Source organism: Macaca fascicularis, chromosome 1 (assembly GCF_037993035.2).
Source record: "Macaca fascicularis isolate 582-1 chromosome 1, T2T-MFA8v1.1".
NCBI lineage: Eukaryota > Metazoa > Chordata > Mammalia > Primates > Cercopithecidae > Macaca > Macaca fascicularis.
Genome location: NC_088375.1, coordinates 60,081,960 through 60,099,433, shown reverse-complemented (window position 1 = coordinate 60,099,433; position 17,474 = coordinate 60,081,960). Strand labels below are relative to the sequence as shown.

Sequence of the window (17,474 nt, the reverse complement as noted above, 5' to 3'; positions counted from 1 at the left end):
TGGATGCATCAGAAAAAAGTCGAGGACAGACGGCTCTTTCGCCACGGGACCCAGTGAGGTCACCTTTGCCCTAAAGCTGGAACTGTCTCCTGGACTGGCGTCAACCTCTTCCTCTGGGCATTTTGGGAGTCGTAGTTTATTCTTGTTATGACTGGTAACTAATCTTAGCTCCCTAATTATCACATCAATTCTTTGGAGTGGAAGAGACGCGGTAATTATTCCTATTTTCTGGAGGGGAGAACTAAACATTAAGTACCTAAACGACTGGATTCTATATCCTAGTTCTAAGTCTAGGGTTTTATTAACATGTGTATTAATCACAGTAAATGTGAATGTGCGTGGGGAGGAGGAGCAGTATTACATGTTTTACATAAATACTGTCAACTTACTCCAGGCCCAGAAAAGATCTTGAAAATGATGCATTCAGATGTAGTGAGAAGAGTTTAAGCTGTGAATTTAAATTGAATTCACAGCCGTAGACAAATTACTTGACTTCTCTGAGCCAGTTTTCTTATGTGAAAAATGGGAATAATATCTCACAGGGTAGTCGTGTGGATCAGATAAAATAATACATGCAAGGATGCCTAATACTATCTTTGGCACATATTGCATCCCAATAAATAATTTCTCTTCCTTCTCCCTCCTCCTCCTCCTCTACTCTTTTCATATATCTTAAATTTTTACAAGACAGAATAGATGTCTTCCGTGATTTTTATTTCTTTTCTTTTGACACAGAGTCTCACTCTGTCACCCAGGCTGAGTGCAGTGGCACGATCACGGCTCACTGCAGACTCAACCTCCTGGGCTCAAGTGATTCTCCCACCTCAGCCTCCCAAGTAGCTAGGACTACAGGTGCCCACCACCACACCCGCTATTTTTTTAATTTTTTTATAGAGACAAGGTCTCACCATGTTGCCCAGGCTTGTCTGGAACTCCTAGACACAAGCGATCTCCTGCCTCAGCTTCCCAAAGTGTTGGGATTACAGCCCTGAGCCACTGTACCTGGCCCATGATTTTTTTTTTCAAAGCTAGAGAAAGATACTATCAAGCATACTAAATCATACTAAATTCCTAAGGTAGCAAATAGGACATTCTTATGTTCCCCAAGACTAGGTTAAAAAACGTATATCTGTCTGATTGTTTTGTTTTGTTTTGTTTGAGACAGGGTCTCACTCTGTCACCTATGGCATGGTCATGGATCAGTGTAGCCTCAACCTCCCAGGCTCAAGCAATCCTCCCACCTCAGCTCCGCAAGTAGCTGGGACTACAGGCCTGCGTCACTATGCCTGGCTAACTTTTGTATTTTTTGTAGAGACAGGGTTTTGCCATGTTGCCCAGGCTAGTCTTGAGCTCCTGGGCTCAAGTGATCCACCCACCTCAGTCTCCCAAAGTGTTAGTATTACAGGCATGAGCCACCACATCCGGCCAGTCCGATTGATTTAATAATTATAACCTCCAGTGCTCTAGCCCTGAACAAAATATAATTAAATGTGTTACCCATAATGAAGGAGTACATATGCAAATATTAGATTCTTTAAACATTTCTGTATGTTTAAAATTTTTCATTTAAAAATGTTGCAAAATGATCAGGGTATTGTAAAGGGAAACTTTATTATATTCTGTCATGTGAAAATTTGCCTGTTCCTAAATTCCCCCTGAAATGAAGTGGAAATCATACATTAAGGAAACAATTAGTTATTGAATTGAAAACCTTAAATGAAAAGTGACATATAAATGTAAAAATTATTATGTTTAATAATACTGTGTCTACCCACCATATGCTTTAGTAGGGTATTCTTAAATACATTATAAATACTAATTAAACCTTATGTCAAATCTGTGAACTATGAATAACAATGTACATAAGGAAAATCAAGGTATAATAATGTATACATTATGTAACCTCATTTTCCTTGCTACATACATTTATTTATGGCCATGATAGAACTTGTCATGTCTCATCATTTATTGCAATTAAAAATTTTTGGCCAGACGTGATGGCTCACGCTTGTAATCCCAGCACTTTGGAAGGCCAAGGCGGGCAGATCACTTAAGGTCAGGAGTTCGAGACCAGCTTGGCTAACCCCATCTCTACTAAAAATACAAAAAGTAGCTGGGTATAGTGGCAGGTGCCTGTAATCCCAACTACTCAGGAGGCTGAGGCAGGAAAATCGCTTGAACCTGGGAGACGGAGGTTGCAGTGAGCCAAGATTACACCACTGTACTCCAGCCTGGGTGACAGAGCAAGACTGTCTCAAAAAAAAAAAAAAAAAAAAAAAAATTATTCATGAGATTTACTTTGTAACATATCACAGTGGGACCTCCTCTTATTCCAATTCAGCCTCTTGCTGATAATTTGTATTGCCCTTAAGCACCCAAATAGAACTCTCAGTAAAGGATAAAAGAAAAATTGGTATTAAATCAAATAGGTAGGAATACTCAGCTAGAAGCCTAATCCTATTCACAGTCCTCATGCATCATTTCAGTATCATGTTCCTGGTATATGATAGCTGCTCCTATATATATATAACTTTATGTTTTACTGGCATACTGGTCTTCTAATAAGGATTTTTGAACTGGAGTACATTTTTCAGGGATCAATAATGATGATTCTTTTGGCTGCATTCTTTTTGTATTCAGAATTAGGAGGCAAAAAATATCTAGTTCCAGTTGTTTAAATAAGCTAAAATTGACCCACTCCAGGTTAAATCCTTACTTTCCCAAGAGATAGGAACTAAAATTTCTTTCTTTTTTGGAGACAATTGGTACCAACATAACTCACTGCAGGCTCGAACTCCTGAGCTCAAGCAATTCTCCTCCTACCTCCTGAGTATCTGGGACTATAGGCACATAAAATAAAATTATGTTATTTTATTTTTAAGCAGATACGGGTCTCGCTATTTTGCCCAGGCTGGTCTTGAACTCCTGGCCTCAAGCAGTCTTCCCACCTCAGCCTCCCAAAGTACTGAGATTTTAGGTGTGAGCCACCATGCCCAGCCTGAGCTTAAATTTCAACAAGAATTCAGTCTCTTTTTCTTTTTCTTTTTTTTTAAACGGAGTCTCCAGGCTGGAGTGCAATGGCACGATCTCAGCTCACTGCAACCTCTACCTCCCGGGTTCAAGCGATTCTCCTTGAGAAGCTGGGACTATAGGCGCTCACCACCATGCCTAATTTTTGTATTTTTAGTAGAGACAGGGCTTCACCATATTGGCCAAGCTCTTGACCTTGTGATCCACCTGCCTTGGCCTACCAAAGTGTTGGGATTACAGGCATGAGCCACCACGCCAGGCCAAGAATTCAGTCTCAATATAAGGAAGTTCCAGGAAGCCAGAAGTACTTCCTTACCATACCTATTTTATTTGCTTCTTTTCTTTTTTTTTTTTTTCCTGTGGAAGTAAGTATGTAATACCTTCTTTGGAGATTTTACAGAAAAGTGTAAGTAGCTAAATTCCTTGGATAGTTTAAGTGCATACCTACTTGGAGAGAAAGAAATATAGCTTCTGGCTGTATGATTATTGAAAGTAGTAATAATTATTATAATCTAATTAATTTTACAGGCTCGGCCAAAAAAGATGCCATGAAAACATTCATCTACCTATAATGACTTAAAAAGATTTTCACATCAAAATCCTATTTTTTCTAAAACATCTTTCCCAACCAGGGCTTTCTGAGAATAACTTACACGATCAGCTCATTAAACAAGTATGGTAATTTAAATTTCCTAAATAAGTACTCCATTCTTTTATTATTTATTTTTTATTTTTGAGACAGGGTCTCACTCTGGATTTGCAGTGGTGCAATCACAGCTCACTGCAGCCTCAACCTCCTGGGCTCAAGCAATCCTCTTACCTCGGCCTCCCAAGTAGCTGGGACTACAGGCATGCACCACCATGCCTGGGTAAGTTTTGCATTTTTTGGTAGAGATGGGGTTTTGCCATGTTACCCAGGCTGGTCTCAAACTCCTGGGCTCAAGCGATCTGCCCACCGAGGTCTCAAAAAAATAAAAAATAGGCCAGGAGCAGTGACTCACGCCTGTAATCCCAGCACTTTGGGAGGCCGAGGCGGGCGGATCACAAGGTCAGGAGATCGAGACCATCCTGGCTAACACGGTGAAACCCCATCTCTACTAAAAATACAAAAAATTAGCTGGGCAAGGTGGTGGGTGACTGTAGTCCCAGCTACTCGGGAGGCTGAGGCAGGACAATGGCGTGGACCCAGGAGGCGGAGCTTGCAGTGAGCTGAGATTGCGCCACTACACTCCAGCCTGGGCGACAGAACGAGACTCCGTCTCAAAAAAAAAAAATAAAATAAAAAATAAAAAGAAATAAAAATAAAAAATAAAAAAGGATATATTTTCATATACTAGTGAATAAATCCTGACAAGTAATACTGTTTAAAAATAAAATACAATTTTATACTTTTACAAGTACTTAAGCAAGCCTGCTGTGATGTGTTGTTAAAGTGAAGAAACCTTTATAAAATAATAGTTTTCATAGCTACACTTTAAAAATAAATTATAACATTAGAATGCTCCATTTTAACAAACCATAACACCTGTAAAAAGTTTATGAAAATCTTTTAGCCTGGCCTCTATTCCCACCAGTTAACATACCCCCCTCTGGTGGACAAATGGAAACGGTACATTTAGTGTATGGGGTTCTTTCTCTCTCTTTTTTTTTTTTTCTTTCTCTTTGTTTTCTTCCTCCCTCTCTACCTACTTTTCTTCCTTCCTCTTTTTTCTTCTATCCTTTTCTCTTTCCTCTCTGTTGCCAAAATTATAGGGACTTACTTGTTTTATCAAACCATCTCTCTTTTCCACCAGACTCAATACAGTTCTTGCTTTTTCTTTTTTTTTTTTTCTGAGATGGAGTCTCGCTCTGTCGCCCAGGCTGGAGTGCAGTGGCCGAATCTCAGCTCACTGCAAGCTCCGCCTCCCCAGTCCGCGCCATTCTCCGGCCTCAGCCTCCGGAGTAGCTGGGACTACAGGCGCCCGCCACCATGCCCGGCTAGTTTTTTGTATTTTTTTTTAGTAGAGACAGGGTTTCACCGTGATAGCCAGGATGATCTCGGATCTCCTGACCTCGTGATCCGCCCGTCTCGGCCTCCCAAAGTGCTGGGATTACAGGCTTGAGCCACCGCGCCCGGCCAGTTCTTGCTTTTTCTAAGAGACATTTTAAAGATCTATTTCTCAGAGAAACACCCAAGGAAGTAATCAAGTTCAGTTCTGACGACAGAACTGTAATTGAGATACAATTACAGTTGGGGCAGGAAGAAAATAAAAACAGGTATTGAAAGGATTAAAACAGAAAACAGTAGTAAAATAAGCAGGAACTCAATTATGACAGAAAACACTTCACTAAATGCTGAGTAAATGCTAACAATAAATGCAAAACCCCAACAGCGAACTGGAATTAGACTGGACAAGAATGGGATTCCTTGTTTGTTTCAGAACTTTACAATTAATAAACTACTGTAGTTGGCTTATTCCTGCAACTAAGGTGAGGAACCCCAGGGGAGCATCACAGAGTCCTAGTGAACATGTGGGGCTCTTGAGAGAAAACACACCACACAATGGTTATGGGGAACTACTTGCCACTTAACCCCAGTTTCGACTAGATGTAGACATCACTGCTGTGGCCAAAATTATACTTACTTCCAAGTTTAAAAAGAGACTGATTATTACTCCGTTACCAATAATAGTAATAAACAGTATAATAGTAATAATAATAAATTACTATTAGTATTATCATCATTATTCCAAAGCTACATAGTGAGCTGAGAGCAGTCAGATGAGGGTTGGCTTTTTGTTCGTTTGTTTTTCCACCCACAGCATTCCCAAAGGCTAGTCAAGTTCCAGCCACATCCTTTAGGTTAAGTCAGGTCTGTGCCATCTTTCAGCGCTCATGAAGCATTGGCCTCTTGCAGAGGCAGCTCTGAGAAGTTAAGGTTGGCTTAACCATAAACAGTTTCTTCCTTGTTCAGTACCATGCATCTAGCGTTGGAAGACGGTTTAAAAGTCATCTATTCCAGCTGGGCACAGTGGCTCACGCCTGTAATCCCAGAACTTTGGGAGGCTGAGGCGGGTGGATCACCTGAGGTCAGGAGTTCAAGACCAGCCTGGCCAACACGGTGAAACCCCGTCTCTACTAAAAATACAAAAATTAGCTGGGCGTGGTGGCGGGTGGCTGTAATCCCAGCTACTCCGGAGGCTGAGGCAGGAGAATCGCTTGAACCCGGGAGGCAGAGGTTGCAGTGAGCTGAGATTGCTCCATTGCACTCCAGCCTGGGTGACAGAGCAAGACTTTGTCTCAAAAAAAAAAAAAAAAAAAAAAAAAAAAAAAAAAAAAAAGTCATCTATTCCAAACTGCCACCCAGTACAAGGATCCTTTCTGCACTATCCCTGACAAGTGATAACCTAACTTCCACTTGAACATTTCCAGTGATGAAGGAATTCACTACCCCCTACGTTTACCTATTTTGTTCTTCAGAGTTCTAATTGATAGAATGCTTTATTTAGCTAAGTTCTGCATCTCTTAGACTTTCATCCGTTGTCCTTAAATGTGTCCTCTGAAGTAGTAAAATCTCCCATGTGAAAAATACTTAAAGGAAGACAGCTATCACGTATTCTCTTTTCCAGATTAAATATTTCTGGTTCCTTTCATTTTTCTTGCTAAGAAACGATTTCCAGCTCCTTCCTTGGTCTGACAGAGCCGACTTCGTAACCGAACGTGGACCCCCGGATGTCTTCTCAGGGTTGAGCGCAGCGGGTAAGACGCTGAATGGCTGCGCGCGGTGCGCGCTCTCATTTGAATGCGTGAGCGTTCAGAGCGCTGGCCAATAGAGAGGAGCGGTGGCTGCGCTTCTTTCCCGGGGGTTACTGTGGGCCAATCACAATCTTCTCCAGACAGGGGGCGGAGCTACGCCAACCGTCCGAGGTCGCGCAGGCGCTGGTACCAAGTTGGTCCGCCGGTTGCCGCGTTGTGAGGGGTGTCCGCGCAGGTAAGTAAGGAGAGTATTCCGGTTCCCGATCTGAAAGAACGTACACCGGAGGAGGTCACTGAGTCTTGGGGGGAAGGAGTCCTGTGTCCGCCCAACATGGGAGTTTTCGTCTCCTCTGAAAGGAGAGCCTCAGAAAAGCCACCGTTGAGCGGAGGGTCTCACAGTATCTTTGCATGAAATCGTGGTCAGAGCTCCGCCTAGCCGTCCTCCTGCCACGGCGGGGAGAAATTTGCCACTAGAAAGGACGTAACAGCCCAGTACTTGCTGCGGGTTGTGCACTGGCTGTTCTTTTGCCTTCTTCAGCATCTGGTCCAAACCCACGTGTCGTTCATTAATTACCCAAATTTACTGCAGACTTGATACAAAAAAAAAAAAGACTAGGGACCTGCCGTCAAGGAATTCCCCCTAAGGAGAAGAAACTATCAGATGAATTAGAACACGATGCAAATAGATGTGGACTCACAGAGGGTGACGTTGAAAAGGTGTGAGGGGTGGGGATGCATTACTGGAGAATGAGTTGTGATTTAATATGTACTTATCTAAAGGTGTGAAAGAATAATACTTTTATGAGCAGCAGGAATAGGGCAGTGTGGCTGAAGCACAAGTTTGTGGAAAGTAGATACTGGATATAAGGCGGAATATAAGGGTTAGATTGTAAAGAACCTTTATACCTTGAAAAATAGGCAGTTATTCGTGGCATTTAAGCCACAGAATGGCATATGCCAATTTTGGTTAATATAGTGAGGCTGGAGTCTGATTGATTCCTTGGGAGAAATTGCCTTGCTTGTTCTAATCCTTTTACCATGGCTTTCCACTGTTCTCGTTTTATATAAAGGTACACTTTATACTTGTGATATTTTAATGTACAGTCAGCCCTCAGTATCCATGAGGGATGGTTCCAGGACATCCTGCGGATCCCAAATCCACCAAAGGTCAAGTCCCAGATATAAAATGGTGTAGTATTTGCATGTAACCTATGCATGTCCTCCCATATACTTTAAGAGATGGGGATCTCCTTTGTTGCACAGACTGGTTTTTTTTGTTTTTTTGGTTTTTTTTCCCAGAAAGAGTCTCGCTCTGCCACCCAGGCTGGAGTGCGGTGGCACGATCTTGGCTCACTGCAACCTCCGCCTTCTGGGTTGAAGCTATTCTCCTGCCTCAGCCTCCCAAGTAGCTGGGATTACGGGCATGCACCACCACACCCTGCTAATTTTTGTATTTTTAATAGAGACAGGGTTTCCTCATGTTGGCCAGGCTGGTCTCAAACTCCTGACCTCAAGTCACCCACCCACCTTGGCCTCCCAAAGTGCTGGGATTACAGGTGTGAGCCACCATGCCTGTCCAGTTTTGTTTTGTTTTTGAGACAGTGTCTTGCTTTGTTGCCCAGGTTGGAGTGCAGTGGCGCAATCTCAGCTCACTGCAACCTCCACCTCCCGAGTTCAAGCCTTTCTCCTGCCTCAGCCTCCTGAATAGCTGGGATTACAGGCACCCACCACCGCAGCTGGCTGATTTTTGTATTTTTAGTAGAGAGGGTATTTCCCTATGTTGGCCAGGCTGGTCTCGAACTCCTGACCTCAAGTGATCCACCTGCCTTGGCCTCCCAAAGTGCTGGGATTGCAGGCATGAGCCACTGCACCAGGACGCACAGGCTGGTCTTGAACCTCTGCATGTCCTCCCATATACTTTATTTATTTTAGAGATGGGGTTCTCCTTTGTTGCACAGGCTGGTCTTGAACCCCTGGCCTCAAGTGATCCTTCTGCCTTGGTCTCCCAAATTGCTGCAATTACAGGTGTGAGCCACCATGTCCAGCCTCGCCCCCATACACTTTGAATTATTTCTTGATTACTTATAATACCTAATAAAATGCTAAGTAAATTGTTGTTACACTGTATTGTTTAGGGAATAATGACAAGAAAAAATGTATAGTACATGTTTGGATGAGTTTTGTTTTTTTGTTTTTTTGCTTTTTTGTTTTTTGAGACAGAGTCCTAATCTATCGTCCAGGATAGGGTGCAGTGGCGTGATCTCGAAGTACAAAACGCTTTCAGCAAAAAATCTTTATTTTTAAGAAAAAAGTATTTTTTCTCATTTTCTATTTCTGTCATAAATTTTTATTCTTTCCAGTGGAACCAAAACTTGAACTTCCTTATGGTTGATACATGCCCAGCAAGACTGATCAAAGAAAAGATGGCACAGATAAACCGTGTTAGAAATGAAAATGGAAACATAACTATAGATAACTACAAAGATTAAAAAGATAAGGCATTACACAAATACATGTAAAGTTGCATGTAATAGATAAATTTGTGGAAAAATTTAACTTGCCAAATTGATGCAAGAATAAATAACTTGAATAATATTTAAATAAATTGGATTTGTAGTTTAACATTTTCTCAAAATGAAAACACCAGGACCAGATAGAGTTATTCCAGACAACCTAGTAACAAATTATCTCTTGGACTAATCCACAATATATATTAAAAAAAAAAAGGAGGCAATGCTCCCTAACTCATTTTAGGAGGCTACAATAACCTTGATACCTAATAAAGACAAAATTAGAAAGGACAGTTATAGGCCAGTCTTATTGATTAGCATAGTGTTAAAAGTTTTCCCTTTAAGGTTAGAAATCTGACAAGAATGCCAACTATCAGCTTTTCTTTCTTTTTTTTTTTTTTTGCTGTTGTTGAGACAGTCTCACTCTGCCACCAGGCTGGAGTGCAGTGGCACAATCATGGCTCACTGCAGCCTCCATCTCTCCAGGCTCAGGTCATCCTCCCACCTCAGCCTCCTGAGTAGCTGGGATTATGCCAGCATGTCTGGCCTAGCTATCAGCTTTTGTTTTCAACATTGTACTGGAAGTTACTGCCAGAATAGAAGGCAGGAAAAGAATTAGAAAGGAAGAAATAAACTGATTATATGTGGATGACATGATTGTCAGTGTGGAATTACCATTCCCAGACTGCTCCCCACCCCAAATAGATTCATCATTACCATTACTAAGGTTTTGGTTAAAAATCAATTAGATTGACTGGGCGAGGTGGTTCACGCCTGTAATCCCAGCAGTTTGAGAGGCTGAGGCGGGTGGATCACCTGAGTTTGAGAGTTCGAGACCAGCCTCACCAACATGGAGAAACCCTGTCTTTACTAAAAAAATACAATATTAGCCAGGCCTGGTGGCACATGCCTGTAATCCCAGCTACTCAGGAGGTTGAGGCAGGAGAATCGCTTGAACCGGGGAGGTGCAGGCTGTGGTGAGCCAAGAGCACACCATTGCACTCCAGCCTGGGCAACAGGAGTGAAACTCCATCTCAAAAAAATTTAAAAATCAATTAGATTTACATGTATCAGTAAGAAATGGGTAGTAAGTAGTGTTTTTGAAAAGATAGCAAAAATATAAAGTACTTAGAAATCAGTCTGACAAAAGTTAGGTAAAGCTTTGTAGAGAAAATTATAAAACCTTTGGAAAGCATCAAAAAAAGACTGAAACAGCGTGCTCATGGATCTTAGGATTCAGTATCATAAAGATATCAGTTATCTCCAAATTGATCTATAGCATCAATAAAATTACAATCCAAATCATAGAACCCTGTTATGATTTGGATTGTAATTTCATATATACATATTTATGTATATATTTATGGACTTATGAACAGATTGTCAAATCTATGTGGAAGAGCAAAGAGTCAAGAATAAGTCATTCCTGAATAAAAAGTGGATAAGCTACAGTAAAACATCACATTGTACACCTTAAATATATACAATTTGTATTTGCCAGTTATATACCTCAGTAAAGCTGGGGAAAAAATTAAATAATAATAAATGAATAAGCTATAGTAAATCAAACAGTGGAGTATTGTCTCAGAAATAATCCACTTGACCGATAGAACAAATTCAAGAGTCCCAAAACAAATCCACACATATAGAAATTTAATTTATAGTAATATCAGCAGGAAAAGGATGGACATTCAGTAAATGGTGTTAGAACAATTGACTATTCATATGAGGAAAACCTTTAAATTGGGCCCCCCCTCACTCACTATGCATAAAATTCAATTCCTAGTGAATTCAATATTTAAATTTGAAAAGCAAAATTATAAAATATTTGAAGACTATGTAGGAATATCCCTACATTTGGGGGTAAGGAAAAATTTAATACACAAAGTATAAATGTAAAGGAAGAGATTTTAAGATTGATTATGTTAAGAGTATGTGTTCGGCCGGGCGTGGTGGCTCAAGCCTGTAATCCCAGCACTTTGGGAGGCCAAGACGGGCGGATCACGAGGTCAGGAGATCGAGACCATCCTGGCTAACCCGGTGAAACCCTGTCTCTACTAAAAAATACAAAAAACTAGCCAGGCGAGGTGGCGGGCGCCTGTAGTCCCAGCTACTCGGGAGGCTGAGGCAGGAGAATGGCTTGAACCCAGGAGGTGGAGCTTGCAGTGAGCCGAGATCCGGCCACTGCACTCCAGCCTGGGCGACAGAGTGAGACTCTGTCTCAAAAAAAATTAAATAAAGAGTATGTGTTCATTGAAAGACACCATTTACAACATGGAAAGATAAGCACAAACTGGGGGATATTTGTAACACATATTAAAGGATTGGTGTCAGCTGGGCACGGTGGCTCACATCTGTAATCCCAGCACTTTGGGAGGCCGAGGTGGGTGGATTACGAGGTCAGGAGTTCAAGACCAGCCTGGCCAAGATGGTGAAACCCTATCTCTACTAAAAATACAAAAATTAGCCAGGTGTGATGGCGGGCACCTGTAATCCCAGCTGCTCAGGAGGCTAAGGCAGAGAATTGCTTGAACGCAGGAGGCGGAGGTTGCAGTGAGCTGAGATTGCACCACTGCACTCCAGCCTGGGCAACAGAGCGAGACTCCTTCTCAAAAAAAAAAAAAAAAAAAGATTGGTGTCCTTTGCTTGGTTAATAGTTAGAGGGAGAACTAGAGTTGAGAAGAGTGTTGGGTGAATGTGTGGGTGTTGGTTTTAGGTGAGAGAGATTTTGAGCATATTTGAATATTGAGAGTGAGAAAGATGGAATAATTGATGGACTGGTATCCCTGAAGATTGAGAGAAGGTGGAATCCATAATACATGGAGAGAACCTTGGACATTTAACATTTGTTTGTGCCCGAGAATGTTGACTGTCTTTACCATTCTTGCTCTCACAAAGCATATGTAGACTTCCTCACAACAGCTAATATTTGTCAAGTCCCTTACTATGTCAGGCATGTTAAGGCTACAATAGTAAGCAAAATCAGACCGAGGCCTGGCCTCATGAGTTTATTATTTATCAGTGGAAACACCCATTATTTAAAACCTTTAGTGTTTTTATTTTTTGTAGAACTTTTTGCATTTTTAATTCTTTGTCTTTTCTTTTCTTTTTTTTTTTTTTTTGAGACGAAGTCTTGCTCTATAGCCCAGGCTGGAGTGCAGTGGCTCAATCTTGGCTCACTGCAACCTCCGCCTCCCAGGTTCACGCCATTCTCCTGCCTCAGCCTCCCAAGTAGCTGGGACTACAGACACCCGCCACCATGCCTGGCTAATTTTTTTGTATTTTTATAGAGACGGGGTTTCACCATGTTAGCCAGAATGGTCTTGATCTCCTGACCTCATGATCCGCCCGCCTTGGTCTCCCAAAGTGCCGGGATTACAGGCATGAGCCACCACGCCCAGCCAACATTTTTAATTCTTTATTTTAAAAACATATTTGCTTGAGTAGATAAACGTTCACCAGAAGGGAATGGAAAAAACTCAGATTCCCTTGTCAGAATAGAGATTAATAAGAGGAATCTTGGCCTGGTGTGGTGGCACACACCTGTACTTCCAGCTACGTAGGCGGCTGAGATGGGAGGATCGCTTGAGCCCAGCAGGTGGAGGTTGCAGTGAGCTGAGATTGTGCCACTGCACTCCAGCCTGGTTGACAGAGCAAGACCCTGCCTCCAAAAAAAAAAAAAACCAGGTGCATTGACTCATGCCTGTAATCCCAGCACTTTGGGAGGCCAAGGCAGGCGGATCACCTGAGGTCAAGGCATTTGAGACCAGCCTGGCCAACATGGCGAAACCCTGTCTCTACTAAAAATACAAAAATTAGCTGGGCATGGTGGCGCACGCCTGTAATCCCAGCTACTCTGGAAGCTGAGGCACGAGAATTGCTCAAACCCAGAAGGTGGAAGTTGCAGTGAGCTGAGGTGGTGTCACTGCCCTCCAGCCTGGGTGACAGAGTGAAACTGTGTCACAAAAAAGAGGACTCTGTCCCCCGCCCTCACTACATTGAAACTGTTTGCTGAAAACTTCATAGTCATTATTGCTGACGATTTTATGGTTGCCTCTTTTCTCCTCCAGTGCATCCCAGCCAGCTCTTAGTGTGGAGCAGTGAACTGTGTGTGGTTCCTTCTACTTGAGGATCATGCAGAGAGCTTCACGTCTGAAGAGAGAGCTGCACATGTTAGCCACAGAGCCACCCCCAGGCATCACATGTTGGCAAGATAAAGACCAAATGGATGATCTGCGAGCTCGTAGGTATCAAATCATGTATATGATGGAAGTCATGACCCTATTGAAGATTGTGCTGAAATAAACTATTTTGTATATTCTTCTGAAGTAAGGAACAGTTATAAGGTCAGAGTGCCCTACCATCTTTCTACCCTAATTTGTTTACATTTATAAAAGGTTTGCTTGACATTTCTTGCTTCTTTGACTTTTTATTATACCTTCTGCTGATTTATAGCCAAGATTTAAAGCAGTGAAGCAGTGTTTAGATCAAAGATAACCATCTCAAATATCTGTGAAGCCAGATGGGAAACATACATGATTAGAATACTGCAGTCCACACAAAACAAATCTGTAGGTTGTATTTGGTCTTGTGGCCAGCATTTTGCAACTTCTGCTTTAGATTTTCTATATGTCCTTTGACACCATTAACTTTTTGAGTACATTAGCATTGTGGTGTGTTGCATGAGGACTTGTTAAAGTCCTGAGAGAGAATTATTGTCCTAGGCCTAGTTTCTCTATTAGGACCATAGACCTCATTAGCTCCATATGGTGGTAATTCAAATGATCTGATTCCCTTTTAACTTTTTCTTTCTTTCTTTTTTCTTTTAAGAAATATTAGGTGGAGCCAACACACCTTATGAGAAAGGTGTTTTTAAGCTAGAAGTTATCATTCCTGAGAGGTTAGTATGAATCAGCTTCTCAACCTACATAGTAAAGTGCATTTATTGGGAGACAGAGCAATGTAGTAGATAGAGCATAAAGGACTAGGTTTTAATCCTGGCCTTATCATGACTTAATGTGACCTTGACCAAGTTATTTTATCTCTCTGGAGTTCAGTTTCCTTCTCCAGAATAATGGGCCAGATCACATCAAAGACCCCCTCACTTTTTCAATTGTGGTAAAATATACATAACATAATGTTGACCAGTTTTAAGTGTACAGTTCAGTGGTATTAAATACATTCACATAGTTGTGCAACCATCACCAACATCTATCTCCAGAACTTTTCATCCTCCCGAACTGAAACTTCATAGCCATTAAACTCTAACTCCCCATTTCTCCCTGCTCTCAACCCCTGGTAACTACTACTGTGCTTTCTTAATATTAAGCTCCTCCTCACTTTTTCTTTTTTTTTTTTTTTTTTTTTTTGAGACAGAGTCTCGCTCTGTCGCCCAGGCTGGAGTGCAGTGGCGCAATCTCGGCTCACTGCAAGCTCCGCCTCCCGGGTTCACGCCATTCTCCTGCCTCAACCTCCTGAGTAGCTGGGACTACAGGCGCCCGCCACCGCGCCCGGCTAATTTTTTGTATTTTTAGTAGAAACGGGGTTTCACCGTGGTCTCGATCTCCTGACCTTGTGATCCGCCCGCCTCGGCCTCCCAAAGTGCTGGGATTACAGGCGTGAGCCACCACGCCTGGCTCACTTTTTCTTTAACATTTATTTTAGGTTCCGGGGTACATGTGCAAGTTTGTTATATAGGTAAACTCATGATGTCACGGGGATTTGTTGTACAGATTATTTCGTCACCCAGGTACTAAGCCTAGTGTCCAGTAGTTTTGCCCTTCTCTGTCCTCCCACCCTCCACCCTCAGGTAGGCCCCAGTGTCTGTTGTTCCCCTCTTTGTGTCCATATGTTCTTATCATTTAGCTCCCACTTATAAATGAGAGCATGTGGTATTTGGCTTTCTGTTCCTGCAAAGACCATGATCTCATTGTTTTTTATGGTTAAGGCCCCTTTTAATTCAAGTCTCCTTTAAGGCTCTCATCAGGTAAGTTACAGTTGTAGTTTTGTACAGAACTGAGAAGGGAAGAAATGACTATATAACAGTTGAAACATAGGTATGTAATCACTAGGTCAGATCCTGGCCAAACTTGTTAAAGTCTTGAGAGAATAGCTTAATAATCATGTGGTGCATCAGTTCTAAAAATAGACTGGGAACTTTGCAAGGTCTGTGTCTCACAAAAGATACATAATAACCAAATGCAATGTATAAATTGTAATTAAGTACTGTTTTGAAAAATCCAGCTATAAAAAACAAAAGGAGAACAATTGAAATCTGAACAGTAAATGATATTAGGGAATTAGTTCTTAAATTTTTCATAGGGGTAATAGTATTGCATTTATATGGGAGAATGTTCTTATTCTTAGAAGATATGCTCTAGTATTTAAAAGGTAAAGTGGCTTGAATCCAGGTGGTAGATATACAGGTGTTTTCAGTACTGTTATTTCAAACTGATTTATTGTAAATTTTCATAATGAAAATTTAGGAGGAAAGAAAGTTTTCCTCCCAAAGGCTGGCTCCCTGACATTTCTATAATACTAACATTATTATGACCAAGAAACTATTTTAAATGTATTTAGAAGCAAAATTATATAATGAAAATTACCTGTTGTCTTATTCTTTCATAGGTACCCATTTGAACCTCCTCAGATCCGATTTCTCACTCCAATTTATCATCCAAACATTGATTCTGCTGGAAGGATTTGTCTGGATGTTCTCAAATTGCCACCAAAAGTGAGTTGTGGGTAAATGGTTGACTCTACAGCATTCTGTTTTCTTCATCTATTAAACTTGAATTAGAGTGTCACATTATAATATAAAAGCAACTGTTATATCTGTTTGTGTATAGGGTGCTTGGAGACCATCCCTCAACATCGCAACTGTGTTGACCTCTATTCAGCTGCTCATGTCAGAACCCAACCCTGATGACCCGCTCATGGCTGACATAGTAAATATCCCCATTTTCCTCTGCAACGTATATCCTACCTTGTCTATACTGCTAACTCTCCCTGTGTGAGGATAGCTGCAGCAGCTCTAACTGACCACTGCAAATCATTTTTTTCTCCATTAACTCTTTGATTTCATCTCAGTCCTCAGAATTTAAATATAATAAGCCAGTCTTCCTCAAGAATGCCAGACAGTGGACAGAGAAGCATGCAAGACAGAAACAAAAGGTATGATGTTTGCTACTATTGTTAGTTAATTAAGTATATATAGTATAAAGTATATATGTATAAATAATGTTTTTTAGATTTGCCAAATTTGTACTGAACTCTAGAATGCCTGATCTTTTTCTCCTATTGCAACCTTCTAAATAATCATTCAGCAAAATAGCCTAATAGCTCAACCAACAGTAGATGTTTCATAACAGTTGTCATCTATTGGCAACACTAGAGGGCAGGCAGCATCTGGTTAATTTTTTTTTTATATTACAGATAGCAAGGATAGCGGGGTGGTGTCTCAGATTCTTTTTTTCTAAGTTGTCCTTTTAACACTGAGAAGAATCTATATTTGCAGGGACTAGTTGCAGAGATAGGGGGAAACTTATGGGACCATTCGTGGAAGAAGGTTGAAGGAAAAACTTCAGGTTGATAGAATTTCCTCATTTAGCAAAATGCAAATTACAGGAACATGGAAGTTAACACATGATAGTTCTTGCTGAGTTATACCATCTTTCAGATTGAGTTAAATAGCAGTTGTGTTACTTGTAAAAAGAAATAAAAATTTAAAAAAATTGAGAAAGATGTTTTTGAGAGAATATCGTATGCACAATGCTGTGTATAAATCTTGCAGCAAAGAAGTACATGGAAATAATATTACAGAGCTTCATTTTTCTCCATCCTGGCATTTGTGTGAACCTTACTGTATTTCACCCTGTCTCCTCCCTTTTAGGTTGATGAGGAAGAGATGCTTGATAATATACCAGAGGCTGGCGACTCCAAAGTACACAACTCAACACAGAAAAGGAAGGCCAGTAAGCTAGTAGGCGTAGAAAAGAAATTTCATCCTGATATTTAGGGGACTTGTCCTGGTTCATCTTAGTTAATGTGTTCTTTGCGAAGGTGATCTAAGTTGCCTACCTTGAATTTTTTTAAAAAATATATTTGATGACATAATTTTTGTGTAGTTTATTTATCTTGTACATATGTATTTTGAAATCTTTTAAACCTGAAAAATAAATAGTCATTTATTGTTGAGTA

At 41.0% G+C, this 17,474-nt stretch overlaps 1 protein-coding gene across 3 annotated transcripts; it reads left to right on the top strand.

Annotated features, from left to right (window-relative positions):
- Nucleotides 1-55: 55 nt before the first annotated feature.
- UBE2T (ubiquitin conjugating enzyme E2 T) lies at nucleotides 56-17,469 on the top strand. 3 transcript variants are annotated; one of them, XM_005540451.4, is made up of 8 exons: nucleotides 56-211; nucleotides 6,677-6,768; nucleotides 13,346-13,518; nucleotides 14,106-14,175; nucleotides 15,903-16,008; nucleotides 16,124-16,222; nucleotides 16,365-16,448; nucleotides 17,167-17,469. In XM_005540451.4, exons 3-8 carry the CDS (start codon nucleotides 13,410-13,412, stop codon nucleotides 17,290-17,292), a joined length of 594 nt encoding a protein of 197 aa, XP_005540508.2. In that variant the 5' UTR covers nucleotides 56-211; nucleotides 6,677-6,768; nucleotides 13,346-13,409; the 3' UTR covers nucleotides 17,293-17,469. The 3 variants fall into 3 exon arrangements, with proteins under 3 accessions (XP_005540508.2, XP_005540511.1, XP_015303673.1); XM_005540454.4 differs by lacking the exons at nucleotides 56-211; nucleotides 6,677-6,768 and adding an exon at nucleotides 6,962-7,000; XM_015448187.3 differs by lacking the exons at nucleotides 56-211; nucleotides 6,677-6,768 and adding an exon at nucleotides 6,962-7,000 and having other exon boundaries at nucleotides 13,346-13,522.
- Nucleotides 17,470-17,474: the final 5 nt, after the last annotated feature.

What these genes read in the sequence shown, in the direction of transcription:
- UBE2T (XM_005540451.4), top strand. Translation starts at nt 13,410, where the DNA reads ATGCAGAGAGCTTCACGTCTGAAGAGAGAGCTGCACATGTTAGCCACA. An exon ending in GAAGTTATCATTCCTGAGAG is followed by an intron (nt 14,176 to 15,902) that starts GTTAGTATGAAT and finishes ATTCTTTCATAG; the next exon opens with GTACCCATTTGAACCTCCTC. An exon ending in ACCCGCTCATGGCTGACATA is followed by an intron (nt 16,223 to 16,364) that starts GTAAATATCCCC and finishes ATTTCATCTCAG; the next exon opens with TCCTCAGAATTTAAATATAA.